This window comes from Bactrocera oleae, chromosome 5, assembly GCF_042242935.1.
Source record: "Bactrocera oleae isolate idBacOlea1 chromosome 5, idBacOlea1, whole genome shotgun sequence".
In the NCBI taxonomy this organism is placed as follows: Eukaryota; Metazoa; Arthropoda; class Insecta; order Diptera; family Tephritidae; genus Bactrocera; species Bactrocera oleae.
The window spans coordinates 16,142,882-16,164,238 of record NC_091539.1 but is presented as its reverse complement, the minus strand read 5'-3'; the positions used below and the strand labels follow the sequence as shown (position 1 = coordinate 16,164,238).

The 21,357-nt window shown below is 33.0% G+C and overlaps 1 protein-coding gene across 9 annotated transcripts in view; it reads right to left on the bottom strand.

Moving 5' to 3' along the window:
* Positions 1-20,282, bottom strand: part of dpr14 (defective proboscis extension response 14) — a 45,824-nt gene extending 25,542 nt beyond the window's left edge. The window contains exons 1-2 of one of the 9 annotated variants that reach the window (XM_070110617.1): positions 12,618-12,797; positions 11,258-11,394 (exon numbers count right to left, since the gene is read on the bottom strand). Coding sequence is in view for 1 of the 9 variants with exons in the window: in XM_070110614.1 (XP_069966715.1) it covers positions 11,657-11,762 (106 nt within the window). In the remaining 8 variants the exon portion in view is untranslated. Of the gene's footprint in view, positions 1-6,215; positions 6,420-11,257; positions 11,395-11,656; positions 11,900-12,581; positions 12,798-19,726 lie in introns of those variants that run through there. The other 8 variants (XM_036371363.2, XM_070110615.1, XM_036371365.2 and 5 more) reach the window with 8 other exon arrangements.
* Between the last annotated feature and the right edge of the window lie 1,075 nt (positions 20,283-21,357).

Sequence of the window (21,357 nt, the reverse complement as noted above, 5' to 3'; positions counted from 1 at the left end):
TAAAAATATTATAATGTTTGCAACATGGACAATATTATAAAAATCCATATTCATATGAGTGTTACAAGAAAATGCCTCCACATTCTTACCTAATGAGAATTTTTCAAAATCTACCAATATAATGGGGGTACTACGAAACAAGAGTGCGGGACTTGATAAAGCTATGAAACTATTTTGCGCTATCTCTATCAATTAGAGTTATAAAATAACTTCATTAACTTCATAATTTTAAAACAACAGAGTATTTTGTGAGTACCAACACCGAAGTTTCGCATAAAAGGATGGCCAGGGAAACATCCGGAAATCAATTTGTCCCGACATTTTGAATGTTATGACATATCCTTCGGCATATATAATATTTTCTAGAAGTCTAAGTCTAGTCTAAGAATATCACGTTGGATATTAAAATATATTGATAGGTGAAACTGTACATTGTCGATTAACTTGTGACATTGGTCAGATGCCTGCTTTGTTTTATTAAGAAAATTTAATAAAAACAATCGGACTAACAAACAGTATGTTAATATTTTTAGGACTAGGAAAAGCGACATACTTCACTGCGTGGTGCGCAGGCTGGAGCACGTTGGAAAATGACACCAACCAGTGCAGGAATTGCATTGTGTGAGGAATCAGGAGTTGCCACAGTGTGGGTAGGTAGGTAGAGTGGCTGTCTTTCGACACCAGCACAGTGTGGGAACTATGTGCAATTTGCACAGACGTAGAGGCTAGTGTCGCAGTTGTGCATCTGGCCACATAACGTGTGGTCCACTCCCTATGAGTCTTAAGGGCTGACCAGGTCTTAAGATAGTTCCATCCATGCATATATTGCACCTAAAAGAGGTAGAGTTTGAGTGGAGCCTTTTACACCAAACGCATCAGAAAATTTTTTCCGGGCCCTGGTTGGTCTCAATGTTAGCACTGTTCAGGAGGATGCGGAGCAACTCTGCTGCTGAGTTCTTCCATTGATGACAAACCTAACCTACCTTACCGATCCGAACAAGGTTAGATCGCGAAACAACAACCCTTGGCCGGATAAAATTCCGGTCGTTTCTGGTAACGTAGAAACGACTGTCGTGGAAATTGAAAATCCAACGGGTCAATTTAAACTGCGTGCGGAAACGCTAATTTTGTTGCTACATTGATCCCATTTTTTGTTTGTTTATGTGAAGTTTGACCTCCATATGTCAATGTGTGTGTTTGGAAGCTTTGGGTTTACAGTGAAATCTCGGCGTTGGAACACAGCAGAAGTGTTTTGGGAAGTCCACTTTATCACGAACTCAAGTATTTAGGTAGCACAGAGCATTTGGTGAAGGTTGTTAAGTCATCGTGCGTGTCGTCCATCCACAACTGTTAATAATTATAACACCGAAAATGTTAAAGAAGCAGTGGTTGATGATCGTCGTGTTAGCATCAAAGAAGTAGCAGATGATGTCAAGATATCCTATGGATCGACTCACCATATTTTGTCTGTGTAAATTCCCACCAGAGATAAAGCGCCTAGTGTTTTTTATAACATTTTGCATTGTAGCAGATCAGAATAGCTACACATTGAATTATTTTTTGGATTTTATGGTATATTAAAACAGCAGATTTCTGAACCTTCACCAATAAATCAAGTGAATTAAACTTGTTAACCTTCAATTAATACATATTATTTTATATTTTTCCATTGAAAATTAATACTCCGACGTATCACATCACAAAATGTTTCATCAAATGCATACAAGTATATTAAAATTGTACTTTTTCTCTAATGAAACGTCAAATCTACCCGATCCAATCAACTGTTAAAGTCAGGTAGGTGATTTACGCTCTCAATTTCAAGTGAAAAGAGAGTTGGACATCTCTTTATCTCTGGTCTTACCCAAAGACTTGACTCTTGACGACTTGTTCAAAACTGACGTGGAGTAGAGGTCGAAGAGAAGATGTTTGACAACGTAGCTGAGAATGAGTTTATGAATAATTTCGATCCAAAAATGAGCCGAAACTGAAATAACATAAATTCGCTGAAGGCACCGAAGGTCATACTATTCGATGCTTATAACAAGTGTATGGAAAATTGGCATGCTTGTATTGGCTTAAAGAGAGCCTGTTTTGAAGGCGTATATTTGTATTAAAATACGTGAGAATGATATTTTTGTTGTAACAATAAATCAGTCAAAGCATTGGTCTAAGCCCCATGTGCCTAGTTTAGGATTTTCTTTATTCTATTTTTATTCCTTACATATAAGGCTTAGTATTGTAACAGATTTACTAGGTGCATCGGCTACGTTGAAACTCTATTTTGAGTTCGATTACTAGTGTTACATAAAAGTGAGAATTTAAGAGCTATAATTGCCCGTCTTTATTTGTAATTCAAATAACTTACGTTTTATTACTCGTTATTCGAGCTTATAACTTCTAATATATAATTTTAGGAGAAACTTTACGATTTTAGGGTTAAAAGGGTATGGTTGGATAGGTGATATTCTCAAGATCAAGAATATATACAATTATAGCCGCCGGAAAGTTCCATAATGTATTGTAGAAGGTATTTTTTTTAGTTTTATTAGTTTTTTGATTGCTTTCGTTCGTTTGGATATGGCAACACCTATTATGTGTCAACATGGAACTTATTTGTTATGTGCATATAACGAAAATTGTGTAATAAATAAAATGCTTATTTAAAGCAAATATGAAATTATTCATATAAAATAAAAATGTTGAAACAATGTTGTTGTTGAAATTGCATAATATAAAAGAAAAGTTAACTATAAATCGAGTAATTGCAAGATATAATTTGTATACTTTTCAACTTAAAATGCAAATATCTCGAAAACTAAAACTAGGGCGGGTATAATTATATATATTCTTGATCTGGAGAATCTCCTCTATCCAACCATACCCTGAAATCGTGGCATGGTATACTAAAGCCGACACTAATTTTATATTTTTTATTGAATTTACCGCATTTTCAGATAGTACTAAACTTCAAATGACAGCTGTTAAAATTTCATGACATTTTACTCATTAGTTTGCGAGTTATTGTGTTAAGAGTGACGCTACTTTTGTTATTTTAAAAACATAGGATTATGAACAAATTCGTGTTTTAATTTAACACTGCTTCTTGATGGGAAAAAATACCGTTCAAGTGAAGCAATGGCTTGAAAAGTGTTATGGGGGTTTAGCACTATCAGAATCCACAATAAAACGTTGGTTTGCTGACTTAAACGTGGTCGTAGAGACACCAATAATGCAAAACACAGTGGGCGTCCAAATGAGGCTGTAACACCAGAAAACATAAAAAAAAAATGAAATCGTTCTGAATGAACGGTAAATGAAGTTGCGTGATATCACTGACATCGTAAGGATTTAAAAAGAAGAAAGATTTATATTGCATGAGCATTTGTTCATAAGAGAGATCTGTTCAAAGTGGGGCCGCGTTTGCTGAGTGTTGACCAACAACAGCAACGTGTTGATGATTCTGAGAAGTGTTTGGCCATGTTTAAACTTAACCAACCGGAATTTTCTTTTCACTCCCAGCGACTATTGGTTGTTCGCAAACCTATTTTGAGGCAAAAGACAAATCGTTCTACAAAAGTGTTATTAAAATGTTAGAGCGGCGCTGAAATAATTGTATTGCTCTTAAAGAAGATTGTATTGATGATTAAAGCCAATTTTGAACAAAAAAACCGTGTTTTCTTTGTTAGGCCTGGTCATTTTCTGCCCATGTGTTACAACTCATTTACAATTTTCTCGGCAACACTCTAATTAGAACTGTGTGTGCTGATACTCCGGCAGCCCTTATGTAATAGCAGAGAATGTTAATGAGTTTCATTTGGCCATGATTCCGTGACCTTTCACTAAAATTCCCTTTAGCTAAAATGCATTCAACCAAAGTGGCAATCCTCTCTGTAGCTGGATGAGGACAACCAACCCAGTAAAACCTTTACTTTAATTTTTCAAGTTTTTCGTGATACCCATATGCCTTCCACTTGGACCGTTGTGCGGCTCTGACACTTTTGCTGATATACGTATACATATATAAGCTTCCTGCTTCTGGCAAAAATCTTTCCATGTCCGTAACCTGTGATTAACATTAAGTCTTTTCTTTTTCTTCAATCTTCGCTGTCTCTTCCTCTGATTCCAATTGAAGAACATATTCCTCAAAATTAATGATTTTTGCTTCCATAACCCCCGCAACTAAAGATTAAAGTTCGAATTTTCTTCCATTTGTTTCTAAACCACGTTGCTCCAGCTTAGCCATTTTAAACCAATGATAAGAGTTGCTAGTTGAACATGTTTGAGTTGTTAGCAAATAAAACATATTCCAGGACTAAAGCCACTTCTTGCCGTCTAGTTTGTGATTAGTTTCGGTTCTGTATTTTACGTATGAGATATTTAATAAAATTATAATATGGTAAAAACGAATTAAAATCGATGAATAGTGTATATGTATATATTTATTTCTATCCCTCTGGTTGATTTTATACTACAAATCGGTCAATATGTAAAATACCTATATAAAAGTACTAGGGACCCCGTCCACTCGTTACTTTTACACACATCTATACATAGTATAAAACAAAGTCGCTTTCTCTGTCCCTATATCCCTATGTATGCTTAAATTTTTAAAACTACGTAACGGATTTTGATGCGGTTTTTTTGTAATAGGTAGTGATTCAAGAAGAAGGTTTATGTGTATAAAAACATCCATTAAATAGTGTAGAAATACTGTTTTTTTTAGGTTTCTAATGTGATGTCGTAAATAATTACATTTATCCGCTTACATTGCAAACGTACACATTGAAAAGGTCTACAGAAAACTCCGCGATAGTATATGTCTATACTCTTATGGATATCCCACAATAACATTTTTTATCATTTACTTTTTACGACAAATAATGGCTAATTTTCGAAGCGATTTTAATCAATACAGCAGTAATCCCTATCCATCTAAATACCTTAAATACATTGTTAATTTAATATATAATAGATCTATATGGCCCTTTACAGGCCATTTTTGAAGATATTACAGATTCAAAAATTGCGGAACGTAGCGTTTGCAGCGGGAGCCTGCCTATAAATAGCGCGTCGGAGGCCGCGGTTCTCTCTATAGCACTTTGAATATAGCAGCAATCGGACGCGTTTATTATCAGAACTCTCTAGCGAGGAAAATAACAATACTCAATAAAATCATAGTTTAAGTTAAAGTATTTCAGTTAACAAAAAAAACTGAACAGAATAGAGAGAGAGAGATAATCTTCAGTAGAGCGTGAGGTTCGCCGCAGCCGAGATAGGGATAGATATCGAATACATAGAGCCAGAGAATCACCAGCACGAGTTACTAATTCATGGCTAAATAAAGAAAATTATGCTATTAATTACGATCCTTCGATTAAATCGCCACCGATGATAATAACAGCGTCTGTGTTGTTTCTAAACAGAGCAATACAGGAAAATTGATGCGTGACTGCTCATTAATAGTCTGGGATGAAGCTACCATGTCAAACAAGACGTCTGTGGAAGCACTGGATAGATGATTGTGACGTGATTTGCGCAACAAAAATTTACCTATGGATAGATGTAAAATTCTGTTATCAGGAGATTTCCGTCAAATCCTACTAGTTGTGACTCGAGGAACACGGGTTGACGAAATAAATGCTTCCCTAAAAAAATCCAACCTTTGGCCACATGTCAATAAATTAGAGCTTAAAAAGTAATATAGGGTTTCGTCATCTTCACTTGAGAACAGTATATTTCCAGAGATGCTGCTAAAAGTTGGAAAATGGAGAGTTAATACAAAGGGAGGGAAGGATTATCCTAGAAAACATTTATGTTTTGTTATACAACATCCAAGAGTTAGTCAACAATGTCTATTCTGACATTGATAACATAAGTTATAAGACAATATATTGGTTTAAAGATAGATCGACTCTGTCATCAACTAATGAACAAGTAGATAAGGTACATAACTTGATTCTTTCAAAGATTGATGCGCCGACGAACATATACTACTCGGTCGATACTATTCTCGATTTGGAAGAAGCTGTTCATTTTCCTACAGAATTTCTAAACTCTTTGAACCCGTCTGAACTCACTCCTCACAAAATGGTGTTAAAAGTAGGTTGTCCTGTTATTTTAATAAGAAATCTGAATCAACCTAAACTTCACAATAGCACGCGTTTGCTGGTTAAGTCACTGAGAACTTTCATAATAGAGTGCACAATACTCACAGGATGTGGTACCGGAGAAGATGTACTGATTCCCCGAATCCCTCTGATACCATCGGATTTACCCTTTCAATTTAAACGTTTACAGTTTCCTTTAAAGACATCTGACCATTAATAAATCTCAGGGTCAAACCTTCAATGTTGCAGGCTTAGATTTGAGCGTTGACTGTTTTTCAGATGGCCAACTGTGTGTCGCTCTTTCAAGAGTAAACTCTAGAGAAAACATGTTTGTACTGTCTAATGACAAGAAAGCTGTGTTGCATATAAAGACATTCTGTAATATATTAATTGTTGTAAAAATAAAATAAATAGGATAAAATTTAAAAAGTAAATAAGTAAAAATGTAGTGTATAAATTTAGATATTCCAAAGATAGCAGGAAATCTTCATGATATAGGGAAAGGGGAATTGTTTTACTCCAAATTTCACTTTGCTTGCCACGGGCAGTAATGAATAAATCAAAATTACTGGATCAATTTTAATCATTTTATCAGTGAGTGACATAGGATATATATTTTATACCCGTTATACCCGTGCGAAGCCGGAGCGGGCCGCTATTTTTATAAACATCGTTCACAGTTTTTCTAGTGTATCAGCGTTGCACCGTGCGAAGCCGGGACGGGTCTCAGTTAATTATATACAATAAAATTGTATTTATGAATACATTACTTCCAAATTTGAAAAGGATTGATACCTAAGTTTTGTTTTTAAGCACAAATGAACATAATATGTAAGATGTCGAATTTTTAATTTTATTAATTTTATATTCAAGTTTGTAACAAATGAGTAATTTTGAGAGTTGTTAATTGATAACATTTGAGATAATGAAAGAGTACCCCATTCTTAATTTTTAACAATAAAACTTATAGTTATTAATTATAAACATTTTCAAATTCAGCTGAATTCAGCTCTACTCGTATCGTATATTCTGACAGTATCATTGGAAAACGTGGCAAGAGGACAATTTCTCTATTAAATTTTCCAAATAAAATGGCTATTACAATAATATTTTCTGTAATCTTCTTGATTACAAAACGTGTATCGTTGCATAATTGAGTTGGATTGAAATTACGCTGAATACTAATAGTTGAACAATTTTATACCGACGATTATGTGATGTCATTCCGATTATATCTACAACAGATAATTTGCGTTTTCATTTTCATCAACAACAGGAGCTTTTAGAATGAATAATATGAAATATATCTGATAGCAACAACTGTTGTAACTGGAAAATGATTTTATCAACTTCTACATTTGTGGCCGCTAATACCTATAGCCCGATTACTGAGCCAGTTATAATCCAAACAAATAATTTTATTTTCAGAAATATACTCTCATTTAATAAATTTTTTTCGCGAACAGGAGTGCAGAAATTGTCTGGCAGTATAATCGATGTATTTGGTTGCAGTTCTATTCTACTATTCCACTGTGATCGTTTTCATAGGTTAAAAGTAAAAATTAAATGTCCGAAATTCATTAATATTTCAGGTATCCCGGTCGTACGTTCTACCAATAAAGAGGGAGTTACAGGTCATTATGTCAATTAATTCTTTGTTTACGAGCCATTTGAATTTGTCAGAGTATTTTTTTAATATGGAAAACATTTTATATCGCGCAGTGATTAGATTCTTCAATTCTTAACAGTTTATAAGGAGTCCTCACCTTGGACTGGTGAATTTAAACGTGGTCGTACTAGGCTTGAAGACGAACCACGCGAAGGACGACCAAAAACCGCAACCACACCAGAAATCATTGAGCAAGTTCATAATATAGTAAGTGAAGATCCAAGTTTGACTAAGTGTGAAATTGCTAATGCCATAAGCATCTCAGACGAACGAATACTTCATAAATGGAAAATTACATATGAAAAAGCTGTTTGGAATGTTAACAATTCAACAAGAACTGGATCCACAACAAATTTCTCAGCATAATTTAGAACATTTTAAGCAGAACAATACCGATTTCTTGCTCTCTATGGATGAGACTTGGATATACCACCCTGATCCTGAATTGAAATAGAACGTTTACAGTGGACTGAAGCTGGTTGTTCAGTTCCAAAGCAGGTTAAGTCACAACGATAAGCAAAGAAGGTTATGGCATCGGTTTTTTTGGGATGCAAATAGAATTTGGTTAATTGATTATCTGCAGAAAGCGAAAACAATAAACTCTGAACATTATTGCAGCCTTTTAAGTCAGCTGGATGAAAAAATTCGTGAGAAAAAATTTTTCATCAAGACAATGCACCTGCTCACAAAAGTGTTTTAACAATGACAAAATTCAACGAATTAAAGTACGAATTGCTTGAGCATCCACCGTATTCACCAGATTTGGCTCCCAGCGACTACTACCACTTCAGAAACTTGAAACAATTTTCGTCAAATGAAGAAGCTATTACAGCCGTAGACGTAAATTTTGCAGAATTGGCTAAAATTATTGGAGGATCATTGGAAAAAGTGTATTGAAATTAAGGGAGTTTATATTAAATAAATATATATATTTCGTACCAAACACAGTATTTTTTAATTTTGCTGAAGCTTTTCAACCAATTTGTATATATTTCCATGATGAAATTGCAAACATTACTGAACACAATGAAAATAAATTACAGGTCATGACATATTAAAAATGGCCGAAACATCACATAGAAATCATATCATCCCTTTTGGGAAACTTGATATATACAATATATATTTGATATTAGAAAAAGATTCATTTGATGATGATATAAAAAATCAGAAATGTCAATGCTGTTCTCTGTTGTGACATTAAAATGTCTTACCGGTTCCACATGGTGAGTCCTAACAAAAAATGGCCTTGTTCAGTAGCAAAAATCAGCAATATAGTAAGTATAATAAAAAAAAATATAATTTTTAAGTAATAAAATATTCAAATGATTCTTACATGAATTTTGAACACATGCTTATGATTTGAAATATAATTCTTTGATATATGAATTGTATTGACTTTAAACATAAAGAAATAAAAATAATCCCATGCCCGTCCCCGTTCTAAGTTACCTCTCCAACAATTTTCAGCCGAATTGGTTCAGACGTTCTTGAGTAATAAATAGCGTAACTAACACGACTTTATTTTATATATACTTGTATACCTAGATATAAGAATGCTTCCCTCCAAATAATATGGTCGAATGTATTGAATTTTAGTAGTCCGCGTAGTTTTAAAGAAGATATTTCTGGTTATAAGCAATTCAATATGTTGGCTATAATATAGTATAGGATAATTTAATATCACTTCCAGTTGTTATCTTAATTTACTGATAACCGCACGAAGGCGTCAGTATCATACCTGAAATTCAGGGTAGACCATTCCCGTAGTCTGAATCCCGATGCCTTTAAAATATGCCATCTAAAGTCTAGCTATGCACACTGGGTCTATGGCTGATTTTTTATCGAAAATATCAGTCAATGTGTGAGATATATTTCCGAAACACGGAGAGCATCTTTCTCTAATAATACTGAACTAGAAAACACGCTTTTAAAGCACTTTAAACTAAAAAGTGAAAAATAATTCCTTATATAAACTAACAGAAATATTCCCCGAAATTTACTTTTATCATTGTGAAAAAAGTGTGGTGGGCTCGATATACGATACAAGTATTTTTCGGTCCGACCGGGTGCTAAGGAAGTATGTAGCAAGTTTCATCAATATATCTCAATTTATAGTCAAGCTATCGCTTGCACAGAAAAAGTTACATACATACAAATATACAGGTGAAGCTAATAAAAGTGTTATAAAAGTGAATAAAATCGGATCAATACTCCCCCAGCCGCCGTATACCTAATATAAAGATTTCCGAACCTCCGACTGACTTTAAACCGTATAAATTGGCCAATATGTGAGATATCTTTGTAAAATTGAATGAGCATGTGTGAGCACCTCATATCCCTAATATAATATAATAATTTCCGATCTTCTGGTTGACGTTTCGCATATCAAATCAATATATTAAATTCTTCAGTTGAGCTTATGTCAGATATATCTTATTTGAGGGTGATTTTAATATAACTTTCGCTGACGGGAAGTAAAATATAGTTTTAACACTGAGTCTTGGAACTATATTATACCAGTTTACCGGTATGAAGTGATAATTTTTGTCTGAAAATGAAATACTAATTTTGAATGCGAAAGTAAAAAAAAATTATCCAAAATTGCTTTTTACATATTTTGATCATCTTTCTGGCAATTTGTGGATACCATGCCAATAGAAATGTTCGTCTTTTGAAGCAAACCAATCAGACACCCAATTTTCGACATCTGCGTAGGAATCGAAGTGTTGCTTAGCCAAGGCGTGTCCCATCGATAAACCAAATGGTAATCCGAAGGTGCCAAGTCTGATGAATACGGCGGGTGGGGTAGCAGTTCCCAGCCAAGTAATTTGATTGTATTCTGAACCTATTTTGCTTTGTGTGCAGGTCCATTGTCGTGTAAATTTCGAAATTACTTTCTTTCTGGCCTATTCTGGTCGTTTTTGGATCAATGTATAGTTCAAATTGATCAGTTATTATCTGTACCGATTAGTATTAACAGTTTCACCAGGTTTCAGAAGTAAATTATATACCACACCCTTCTGATCCCACCAAACACAGAGCATTGCGTTCTTACCGAATCGATCTGTTTTTGCAGATGCTGTTGATGGTTGTCCCGGATTGCTTTTGATAGATCATGATCAAAATATGCCTAGACAAGCATTCGATGCGACCCTGCCGCACTTCTCTTCAAATGGAAACAAAGAATTAATGCTTTCCGCAAATCATCACTTTCCGGTACAAAATTTATCGTTTTCAACACAATGAAAAAATATAATGCTGAAACTTGAGTAAAAATAAAGGTACCTTTATGAAATGGTACACATATTTCTGTATGTCAAAAATGGATTTAATCGGATTTTTGAACTTTTGGGTTATTTTATACCGCATATATCGGCCAGTATGTAAGTTATATCAATGAAATTAAGAGAGCGTGTTTTAATTATAGCAGTGTGTCTTTGTGTCTAAAATAGATCAAATTTGGCGAAAATTTGACCGATAATACTAATACCAGGATTTTCGAATAGCCGGCTGACTTTACTCCATATGATTGGTGATGGTGTGTGAGGTACCTTAATGAAATCCGGGAATCATTTTATTAGTCTGTGGGGTCTTAGTAGTATGTGGTATTGGCTAAAATTAATAAAAAAAAGTCAATACTACGTCGGTCAGTGAAAATATTTCTATATAAAATTGCTTCAAAACATGTTCTCGAGTATACCTGAGGAATTTAAAAATTAATGCAACAGCCTATCGCTTTCTCTATACCCAATATAGCCCGTAATATGATTTTCGTCTTTCCACCTGTCTTTTAACAGTTTAGGTTGGTCAAAATGTGTGATTATTTTAGTGACATTAGGTGGAAAAGTTTTCTTAAAAATTATGTGGTGTGTACCTTGTCTATGTCTATACCTTGGTCTAAAGCTCATATTCCTAATGTAATAAATTCCGATACTCTGGTATACGTTTTCCACAACAAATGAATATATTAAATTTAGCATTTTCGGTCGAGTTAATATCACATGTGTACATATATCTCATTTGAAGGTGTTTTTAATATAGAGTATATTTAGTATAAAATTTTCGGCAACACCCGAACTTAGCACTTCCTTACTTCTTTTTTAATTGAAATATGTACTCGGTAAGAAAATGTAAAAGCAACAAAAATAAGCATTAATTTCCATATAAAGAGAAATTGACGATTTTTTTGAAAATTTTAAGAAGTTCAATTTCGTTTTACATATGTATGCACTATGTCTGCTAATGTTTATATGTTTAATGACAGATATGATTGACAACTTCGCAGTAGTAACTTTTGCAATGAACTGTCGATTCACTCACTAAAATATTTGGGTATTTTAGCAGAATATAATATAAATGAATACACAATTGCACTATATTGTTATCGTAGTATTTACCATGAAGAGGTTAAATTTCGAGTATACACTTAAGCGCAAATACTGAATCGCGATAAATTATTTCTTTGAGTTGCCTAGAACTTGACCTGCCTTAACTTAGGTATATATATGTAATTTATGAATATTTCATATATGTATGTATGTTGTAAATCCTTCTTTGTAGAGTTATTGAGTATTGGCTGACAACTTTCTTTACTAATATTACTTAAGTTGGAGATTTTCATAATCAATGCACTTCCGTTTTAAACACATACACATACATAAATAATATTAGAGAATATCCCGAGCATGTTCGTTAACTTCGTTGCATATGAACCACCACATATATGGGTCAGTAGTTACGAACAAGTGCTTTAATCTACATGCACACAAATATTAACTAGAGAAGATTGTACTTCTCACTATTTACTATACTTGGTCACCAAATCACTCGCTCACTCTGCAGTGGTGAAAAGATGTAGCCTTTACACTTATTGGTGTTTTGCGTTGAGACATTTTGATCTTTAAACCCGACACATGTACAAAGAGTATGCAGCCATCCCGCTCAATATACGCTTTGCGAGCGATATGCCGTTGATGTTGCTGCGGCTGCAACATCCATAAAACTGCGCCACCCGAAACGATTTTCAATTGTTTTAAGTCAGGAAAACTTTCAAAGCTTTATACACATACGTATGTATATATCAATACAAGTATATACTATATTTGTGTGTTTGCTCGTATGCATGCTCTAAACTCTCTTTTATAACAGAAAGGCAAAAGTTTTGTGACAAGTCATATAGCTCAAACAGTCACCGACATTCCTTCCCTTCCTTACCGCCCGTATCAAACAAAATTTGTCAAAAGTTTTGCCCGTAGTTGCAACGCAGAAATCAGTTGTTCTCTTTTGTTTTAATTTCACCAATGTTGCCATTCTTCTATTTGTATACACGATTTTTCACACCTTTAGTTTTTTAGATATAATTTTTCATAATGTGAAAGCTCAAAACTAAAATCCAACTATTAAAAATAGTTTATCTTTTTATAAAGATATGTATTCGACTGTGATTTTGAGTTATTTTAAGAATATTTCAAATATAATATATTCAAGTTTATTTTTTAATTACTACAAAATATTTAAATCCATTTTTGTTATTTTGTGATATATTAAAATAACTGATTTTTGAACTTTTAATGCTTAAAAAGTGAAAAAATGTCTTAACTCTCAATTAGTAAATATTATATATCATTTTCAATTGAAAATTAATACTACGAAGCATGGCATCACAAAAGATTTCATCACGTACATTTCAATTTCGCGTTTTCTTTAATTTTCATTGTTTTCCAATTTTTGTTAGTGATCTTCAACAGCAGCAACAAAACTCAGTTTAATTTTTTTTGGTAGGATTTAAATCTGGACGTCCCTCTTTTTCCAATTGCTTAACGTCAGACCTCCTTAACTTTGACAGTTGCCGGAGTCAGGAGGTTTTGACGTTTAGCAATTGCGCTCTCATTTCCAGTAAGAGATAAGTTGGGCATCTCTTTATCTCTGGTAGAAGCCTACGGTAGAAGCGGTGGTGAGTGTTCATTTGCATTGTGCTTTCAGAAGATAGGTCGTAGAAGCTGACTTACGGAAGGAAGGAATGTCGGTGACTGTTTGAGCTATTAGAGTGATGAGAAAAAATTTTTAACAGTAGCCTTGTCCAAATATGTTAGACCTGATAAGCACTGCTATGTTTACCCTTAGGTTGGCAGATATGTATCTGAAATATATACATATATATATGTATACAAATGTATATATGTATGTTTTTATATTGGGGCAATATCAAAAAAAGGAGTTTAGACCAGGCGATTAGCAAAATTAAACAGTGGTATTCATATAAGCTTATATGTATATTATATTTACATGTATATGTATAAATGTATGTGTATATTTAGAAATGGGCCAAATGGACAACGTTTTTTGACTAAGCATTAGAGGCGGAAAGGTTGTGCCGCTCATTCACAAAACTACAAAACAAACTTTTTTGTATAGAGATTCAACTTAGTAATCAAGTGACCGCCATAATGTTGTTTCAGTATACAGTAATGTTACATATTTAAATTTTATTTTACTATTTTCGACTTTCATTTGTTTTGTACATCCGTGTATTGTGGGTTGTCAGCTAATCTTGATATATCAAACATATAACAGGATGCTTATTTTTAATGCCGGTTAACGCTAATGTACTAAAAAATTATTTTGTTTGCTTCTTTTACTATATTTGAATTACTAATATGCAACAGTTGCCGCTTTGAGTGAAATTAACTTATTGCTTAGATATACATAAAATTGAACATGCAATGAGTTTAGTATATTATTATGTATCTACTCAGTAGATACAGTCACGAGTCTACAGTTCGGAAATTGTAATAAAATTCCTTCTGATTGGATATCTAGCAGTAAATACCATTTAATCTTAAAAATTTTATTAATACGTTATGCGACAGAAATAGTAAAGTCAAAAATGTGGTGAGTGCTTTTTAACTAACAATGTAGTTATACATCAAATATAATATGCAAGTCAAAATGGAAATAGGAAAGCCAGTATTTCTCGTTACTCTTTGCTACTATAATAACAGATATTTAAAGGAAATAACCCACCCCGGAAGGCAAGTGGATTATAATTGCCCTTATGTTTGCATCAGATAATGAATGAGGATTGTTATTAATGGAAGGCTACAGAAATCGGTCTGTTTAAAACGCTGACAACAACACTGAGTCAGATTTTTGGGTAAAATAAAACATAAAGCAATAGAAAATAATTCATTAGAATTAGGAGAATTGAATTTATTTGAACCTTCGTCGTGAAATTATAAAATTTGTGTGTGTTGTTGAAATTGAAATCAATCTATAAGAACACATCATTAAAGCATAAATATTACAAATGAATATTAAAGAAAAATATTGCACAACAAAAAAGTGTAAATGTAAACATTACTTCAAAAATTCAAAAAAATGTTAAGAAGTAACGTTTTTTTGAAGACCAATTTTGGTAAATTATTCAGCTGGGAACGTTTGTAAATAAAGAAAAAATAAAGTACCTCCATTTTCCTTAAATATATTTAATTTTGAGCAGTTTCCTTATTTTGACACTTCTACCTACTATAATAATCGTTGATAGAATTCGTTAATATACATACACAACTGTCTGCGATAGCTAGAATTTCAGCTACACTTGCGCAATGATATATATTAAACATGTATAATATATCATTTTGTGTATCACACATATTTATTTATTTAACTGTGGGCTGTTATAGCACCAAAAAATATTATATGTGGGCCTTGTGGACGGGGCCCTCTCACTTTTTAAGATTTTTGTATTGTATATTTTGTAATGACACATCCGTAAGTAGTGACTCTCTGTGAATAATTTGACTTTTGTAGCATATTTTACATATGTACTATTTATCGGCTTAAGTTAGTTTTTATAAACCAATAGAACCGTTTATAAAGTCTAAATGGCTAGAGAGCCATTAACTGTGTACACAGCTTTTACAGATGAACGTCTGTCTATTAGGTGCAGTATATTGTTATATTATATATTGATGAAACTTGGTCATTGGTATTGTAGATGAGAATAATCGTTTAATTGAAATGCCTAAAAAACTCTTGAACTTTATGAAGTTTTGCCGGTAGTTTCGCATATTGTTAATCGATATCCCATTTAGAGCAACAGTATGTGCTCATCCGAGTCTTTCTTTACTTGCTGTTCTTAGGCAAGCACTGATTCAAAAAGTCTTCCTTGATCAGACGGCCTAAGTTCCGCGTATCTCCCAGTTGAATATCTCTATGCCTTGGACGATTTGTTGAAATAGTTATTTTTTAATTTTTTATCTTCTTTACTCGGGAAGTGATATTTGTTTACGTAGAAGGCTTCTTGACTTTCTGATTCGAATGTACGTATGTATGTACAGGGTTTTCCAATAAGAGTGATATGATTTAACAAAAAGAAACCACACTAATTGTTAAGGAAATTCAAATGTTTTTTATTTAGTATAATCGATAAAATTAAGCTCTGAATATAACGTCATTCAAATCGCCTTCACAACTTCTTTTGCAGGAACGAATTCGATGAACCCAAGTTTCGAGTACTTCTTCCACTAAATCAAGTCGTATGCCATGAATTGCATGTTCAATATTGACTTCTAAAGCTTGAAGAGAGTATGGTTTATTGCTAAATACCAATGACTTCAAATAACGCAACAAGAAGTAATCTAATGGTGTTAAATCTTTGAAACTTTAAAACTTTTCTCACAATAGTTACAGTAACGGTGTCACCTTCATTTCGAAAGAAGTACGGAATGATGATTTCATTAGACCAAAAACACCACCAAACTTTCAATTTAGGTGAATGTAATAATTGTTCATGAATTATTTGTGGATTTTCTTTGCACCAGAATTGATTTTCTTAAAGAAATCGTTATCGTTTTCAAGTTGTTTCAAAGCAAAATCAGTTCTTTGTTCTTTCGTATAGCTATATATATTAATGAAAAATAAGTAAGGAAGTTCTAAGTTCGGGTGTAACCGAACATATTATACTCTTGCAACTTGAAAGGATCAAAGCCCGGGAAATTATTTCAGGTGTTGGCAAAATTTTATATTAAAGGAAGTATTGATCCGATTCAACCAATTTTTGACACAAAGACATACTATTATCGAGAGTTTCATTTATTTATTTTATTATATGAATTTCAACTATATATCTTAAACAATGACCGATATATTAGGTTAAGAGTCAACTACAGGCACTGGGGTCCACAAATTCGGTACTTAGGGAGTTGAACAGTTTTGGTTCGACTTAGACGCATTATTCACACATTATTCCACGCCCAGTTTTAAAAAAAAATTTTAAACTGCAGATGCCCCTCCCTAATGTGATCCTGTATACCAAATAACAGTCTTGTATCTTATTTTGGAGCTTAGTTATGGCAATTTATTTGTCTTTGATTAATAACGTTTTGTGGGCGTGGCAGTGGTCCGATTACGCCCATCTGCAATGCCAACCTTCTTACTGTACCTGAAACATGTGTACCAAGTTTTATAAAGATATCTCAATTTTTACTTAAGTCACAGCTTTCACAGACGGACGGACAGACAGCCAAGCGGATTTCAACAAATAGTGCGAGAGTATGAGAATTGCACATCACGACATGCTAAAAAAAATGGCCGAAACGACGCTTAAAAGTCATATCATCGCTATTGGAAAACCCGATACATACATAGATGTGTGATATTTTGTGTGCAAATCAACGAAATACTCGTAATAAACTCATAGCTATGTACATTAAAGAACAAAACCCACTGGGTGCTACTATTTATGAAAAAAATTAACAATACTCCCGTTGATGTTTATAATTGGTATAAGAATGTGAAAATATTATATAAAACTATGATTTTTTTGTATTATATAAAAATTAAATAAATTAATTTTGTAAATTACTATATACAATATTTTATTGAAATAAAAAAAAAATAAACTTAAAGTTAGCCGAAATGTCGCCCTAAAATTCTTGCGCCCTAGGCAGTTGCCTAATTTGCCTATATGGACGGGCCCTGCTCCAACTATTATTAATTCTTAATGTTGTCTTTTAAATATACATAGTTATATATGTATGTACAATGCACATATATTTATGTATGCACTACTCACGTACAAGCGATAGCTTAAAGACTTTGAAAATCAATAACTATTTTTAATACATTTTCTTCGCTTTTCATTTTGTATATAGTATAATATGTTGATTGTTCTTCCAAGTAAAGTAGACAGACAGGACAGTTACAAATACAACTCTTATATTATTTAACGAATAACAAGTGAACACTTACATAACGACAGGGACAATAGGATTAAAAAATTGTAAGCAATAAGTTTACATACCAACATTCGTTTTATCTTATTCGCTTTGTTATTCAAAAATATACTATGCTAAGATACCTAAACATGAGTTATCGCCCATTCACATTATTGCTAAAGAACTCTTTCTTATTAAGAGGAGGGTATCTTCGTGTGTTTATGTTGAGAGCGATGTCCCTGAAGATGTCACGACATTCTTCCCTGAAGATGTCAGTTCGTCCTTAACATGCTTACTACATTCTATTCTAGTTTCACTTACACATGTTACAATAATTTTGAGAACTCGTTCAAATGCTATTTCAAAGTATAAAATTATAAATGAACACGGTGACCATTCACCCTGATTAAAAAAAAATGATTTATCATGCAACGAAAATTAGCTAATAAATTTTAAGCTTGTTGAAAACTTATTGATTAAAAGTTTTAAACTTCATGTTTTATCAATGCTTGATAAGTTTAATCGTAGGTATATAACATAAAAGGGTATAAAAAAATATACATCTTGATTTTCATCTGATTGAATGGCAGCTATACAAGTATTATATTATTATATGTTATAGTCTGAACAATTTGTTCTGTAGAATGTAGCGTTACCTTGGACAATAATCTATGCCGTGGGAATGACTTGTCAAATAGTTATAAAAGCTTTCGATATAAGGACTTAATTTTGATAGGTGAGTTTTGATGGATAACTGTCATCAAATCATGCTGTGGTGATCAGATCTGAACAATATGTTGGAAGATTGTAGCGTTGCCTTGGACAATAATCTATCCAAATTTTGTGAAAATAATTTGTCCAACAAAAAACTTTTATGTACAAAATTTATGTTCATCGGTCAATTTGAATTACAGTTATATGCTATAGTATACCCAATTTGTTCAGAGAATGTAACATTGTCTTGGGCAATAATTCATACCAAATTTAGTAAATCCTACTTTTCAAATAAAATATATAAGGACTTGATTTTGACCTATCAGTTTGTATGGCAGCTATATCTATAGAGGGCAAATGAGCAGCTTCTTGGGGAAAAAAGGACGTGCGCAAGGTTTCAGATCGATACCTCAAAAACTGAGGTTCTAGCTCGCGTATATATCATAAAGAGGTCTCGTCAAGGGTCTCCGACGGATCCTTCTGATTGTCATTGCAAATTAAATATTCCCTGTTCAGGGATAAATATTTATTTAAACGGTTCAAAATAATAAATTCACAATTTGGTTAAATAACTTTACTAAGATTTATTGGCAAAAGTTAAAACTATGTAGTTTGTAATTGCATTTCATGATAATTTTGTTAAGATCTAAGAGTATCATTATTGTACTTATATTTCAGAAATATAAGTTAATAATTATTTTTGAGATTCATCAAGGAATCTTTATATTAATTTTGAAGTGAACGTTTTTTTCCACTATTTCTCGGAGCTTTAGATCCGTATTTAATGGATAAATCCACTATTGGCGGTGAAAATATTTGCATTGAGTGTGTATGCCTTTGAAAATAAAATTTCAGAAAAATTATATGCATTTAGGCATGTGTGTATTATATGTGCATCAGTTTATAACAACACACATTCATGTATGTTAACGTGTGTGCACAGTGATTTGATGATGAATTTTCAATGAGCTAATATATATTCAAGTTAATCAATTATTGACACATATACTAACCTTAATTGGCATGAAGTAGCATTTTTCTTATGTTGCATTGTACTTCTATATTTAATACAAAGCCGAACTCGAAAATCCCATGTAAATAAGTGCTATATAGATGCAGCAGAATAGGTTTTAGCTTAATAAACCTAGCTGCAGAGTTAAATTGAATATTGGCCAAACACATTTTTGAGTATTGCATTAATTAAAACGGCTGTAATATCTATAGCTATATATTTTAAACTGTCTCGAAATTGGCATGAATGCACATTTTTACAGGTAGAATTATGTTAGCAAATATTTTACTGTTTCTGTCACCAATACCTTATACACAATCTTTGGTCTATGCTAATTTGACATTGCGCTTCGGTGCACCGATGTTCAGAGCAACTAAGCATATAACGTGGTTGTAGCAAAACTGAAAACTGCGAGTCCACACATGGCGTAGTCAATGATTCCATTATTTCATACAAGAGCGAGGCCAAGTTGCGTATACGCCATGTTGTACGAGCGCTCGCGGAAGCTGTGTTAAGCACCGGAATCTGGGAGAGCAAATCACAAGCTATAAACGAGTATATGCATATACGGGCGTTTTGTTTTAACGAGGTTTCGACCGCTCTGTTAGATTTTGAGTACTGTGAGAGCGATAAAAAGCATTACGCATGTTCCACTTCGCACCCCATTTATATTCTTTTGTTCGACTTATTGGTTGCACCAAAATACCTGAAATAATTTCAGACATATATATATATACAGTTAAGTATACTCGTATATAAACTTTAGTAGGAACAATGATAAATGTATGCATGTAAGACATTGGATTTAAGAACTTCGATTAATGCTGCGAACTCAAAGCATTTATGTGTATGACACCCGCACTTATCTCTATGTAACGGCCGTGTAATATCAAATCCGCCAAGTCCTTAGCAACTCGTGATAACCTTACACTGGTACAAAATGGAATGGAAACGAGTTGTACTTATCTTAGTTTCCAGTTTCAACACGATCTATATTCGATTAAAATGGTAAGTCTAACTAAATTAATTGATCAATTCAGCTAGCTATGACCAATATAATAGGTTAAAAATATATGTTATTGAAAAAAATATTCTTTAATTTTCCCCGGTTAATTGCACAAAAAACTTATTCGCAGCATTTCTAATAAGCAGCACAACAGCAGTTGGCATCTCTGCAAAGCAATTAAAAATTGTATATTTATTGGTTAAGATATTTTGGATGGTTTTGATCATTTCATGATAGTGCGTTTAAATTAAAAAATATTATTTAAATACCATTACTAAAAACTAAATACACACTTAAAGTGCACATATACATTTTTTGAAGTGAAACTTCTTTGCGCTCGTTGGGCTGTAATTCCAGTATCGAATGAAACGAAAAAGCGACAGGAAATGTTAATGTTAATGCAGAGAATGTTAATAAATAGAGAAGGCGCAAATGTTAGATGTGTTGAAATGTAAATTATTAAAAGAGAACATCGAAAATGCGCAAATTCAAAAATTAAATTACACCACGTCAAAAAGGAACCCTCACCTCTTCATAAGCAAACTCAACAAACTACACCACTCTAAGAAGGTACCAAGCCAATTTTCACCTTATATAGGAACAGCTAATATATGTATGCGCAGATG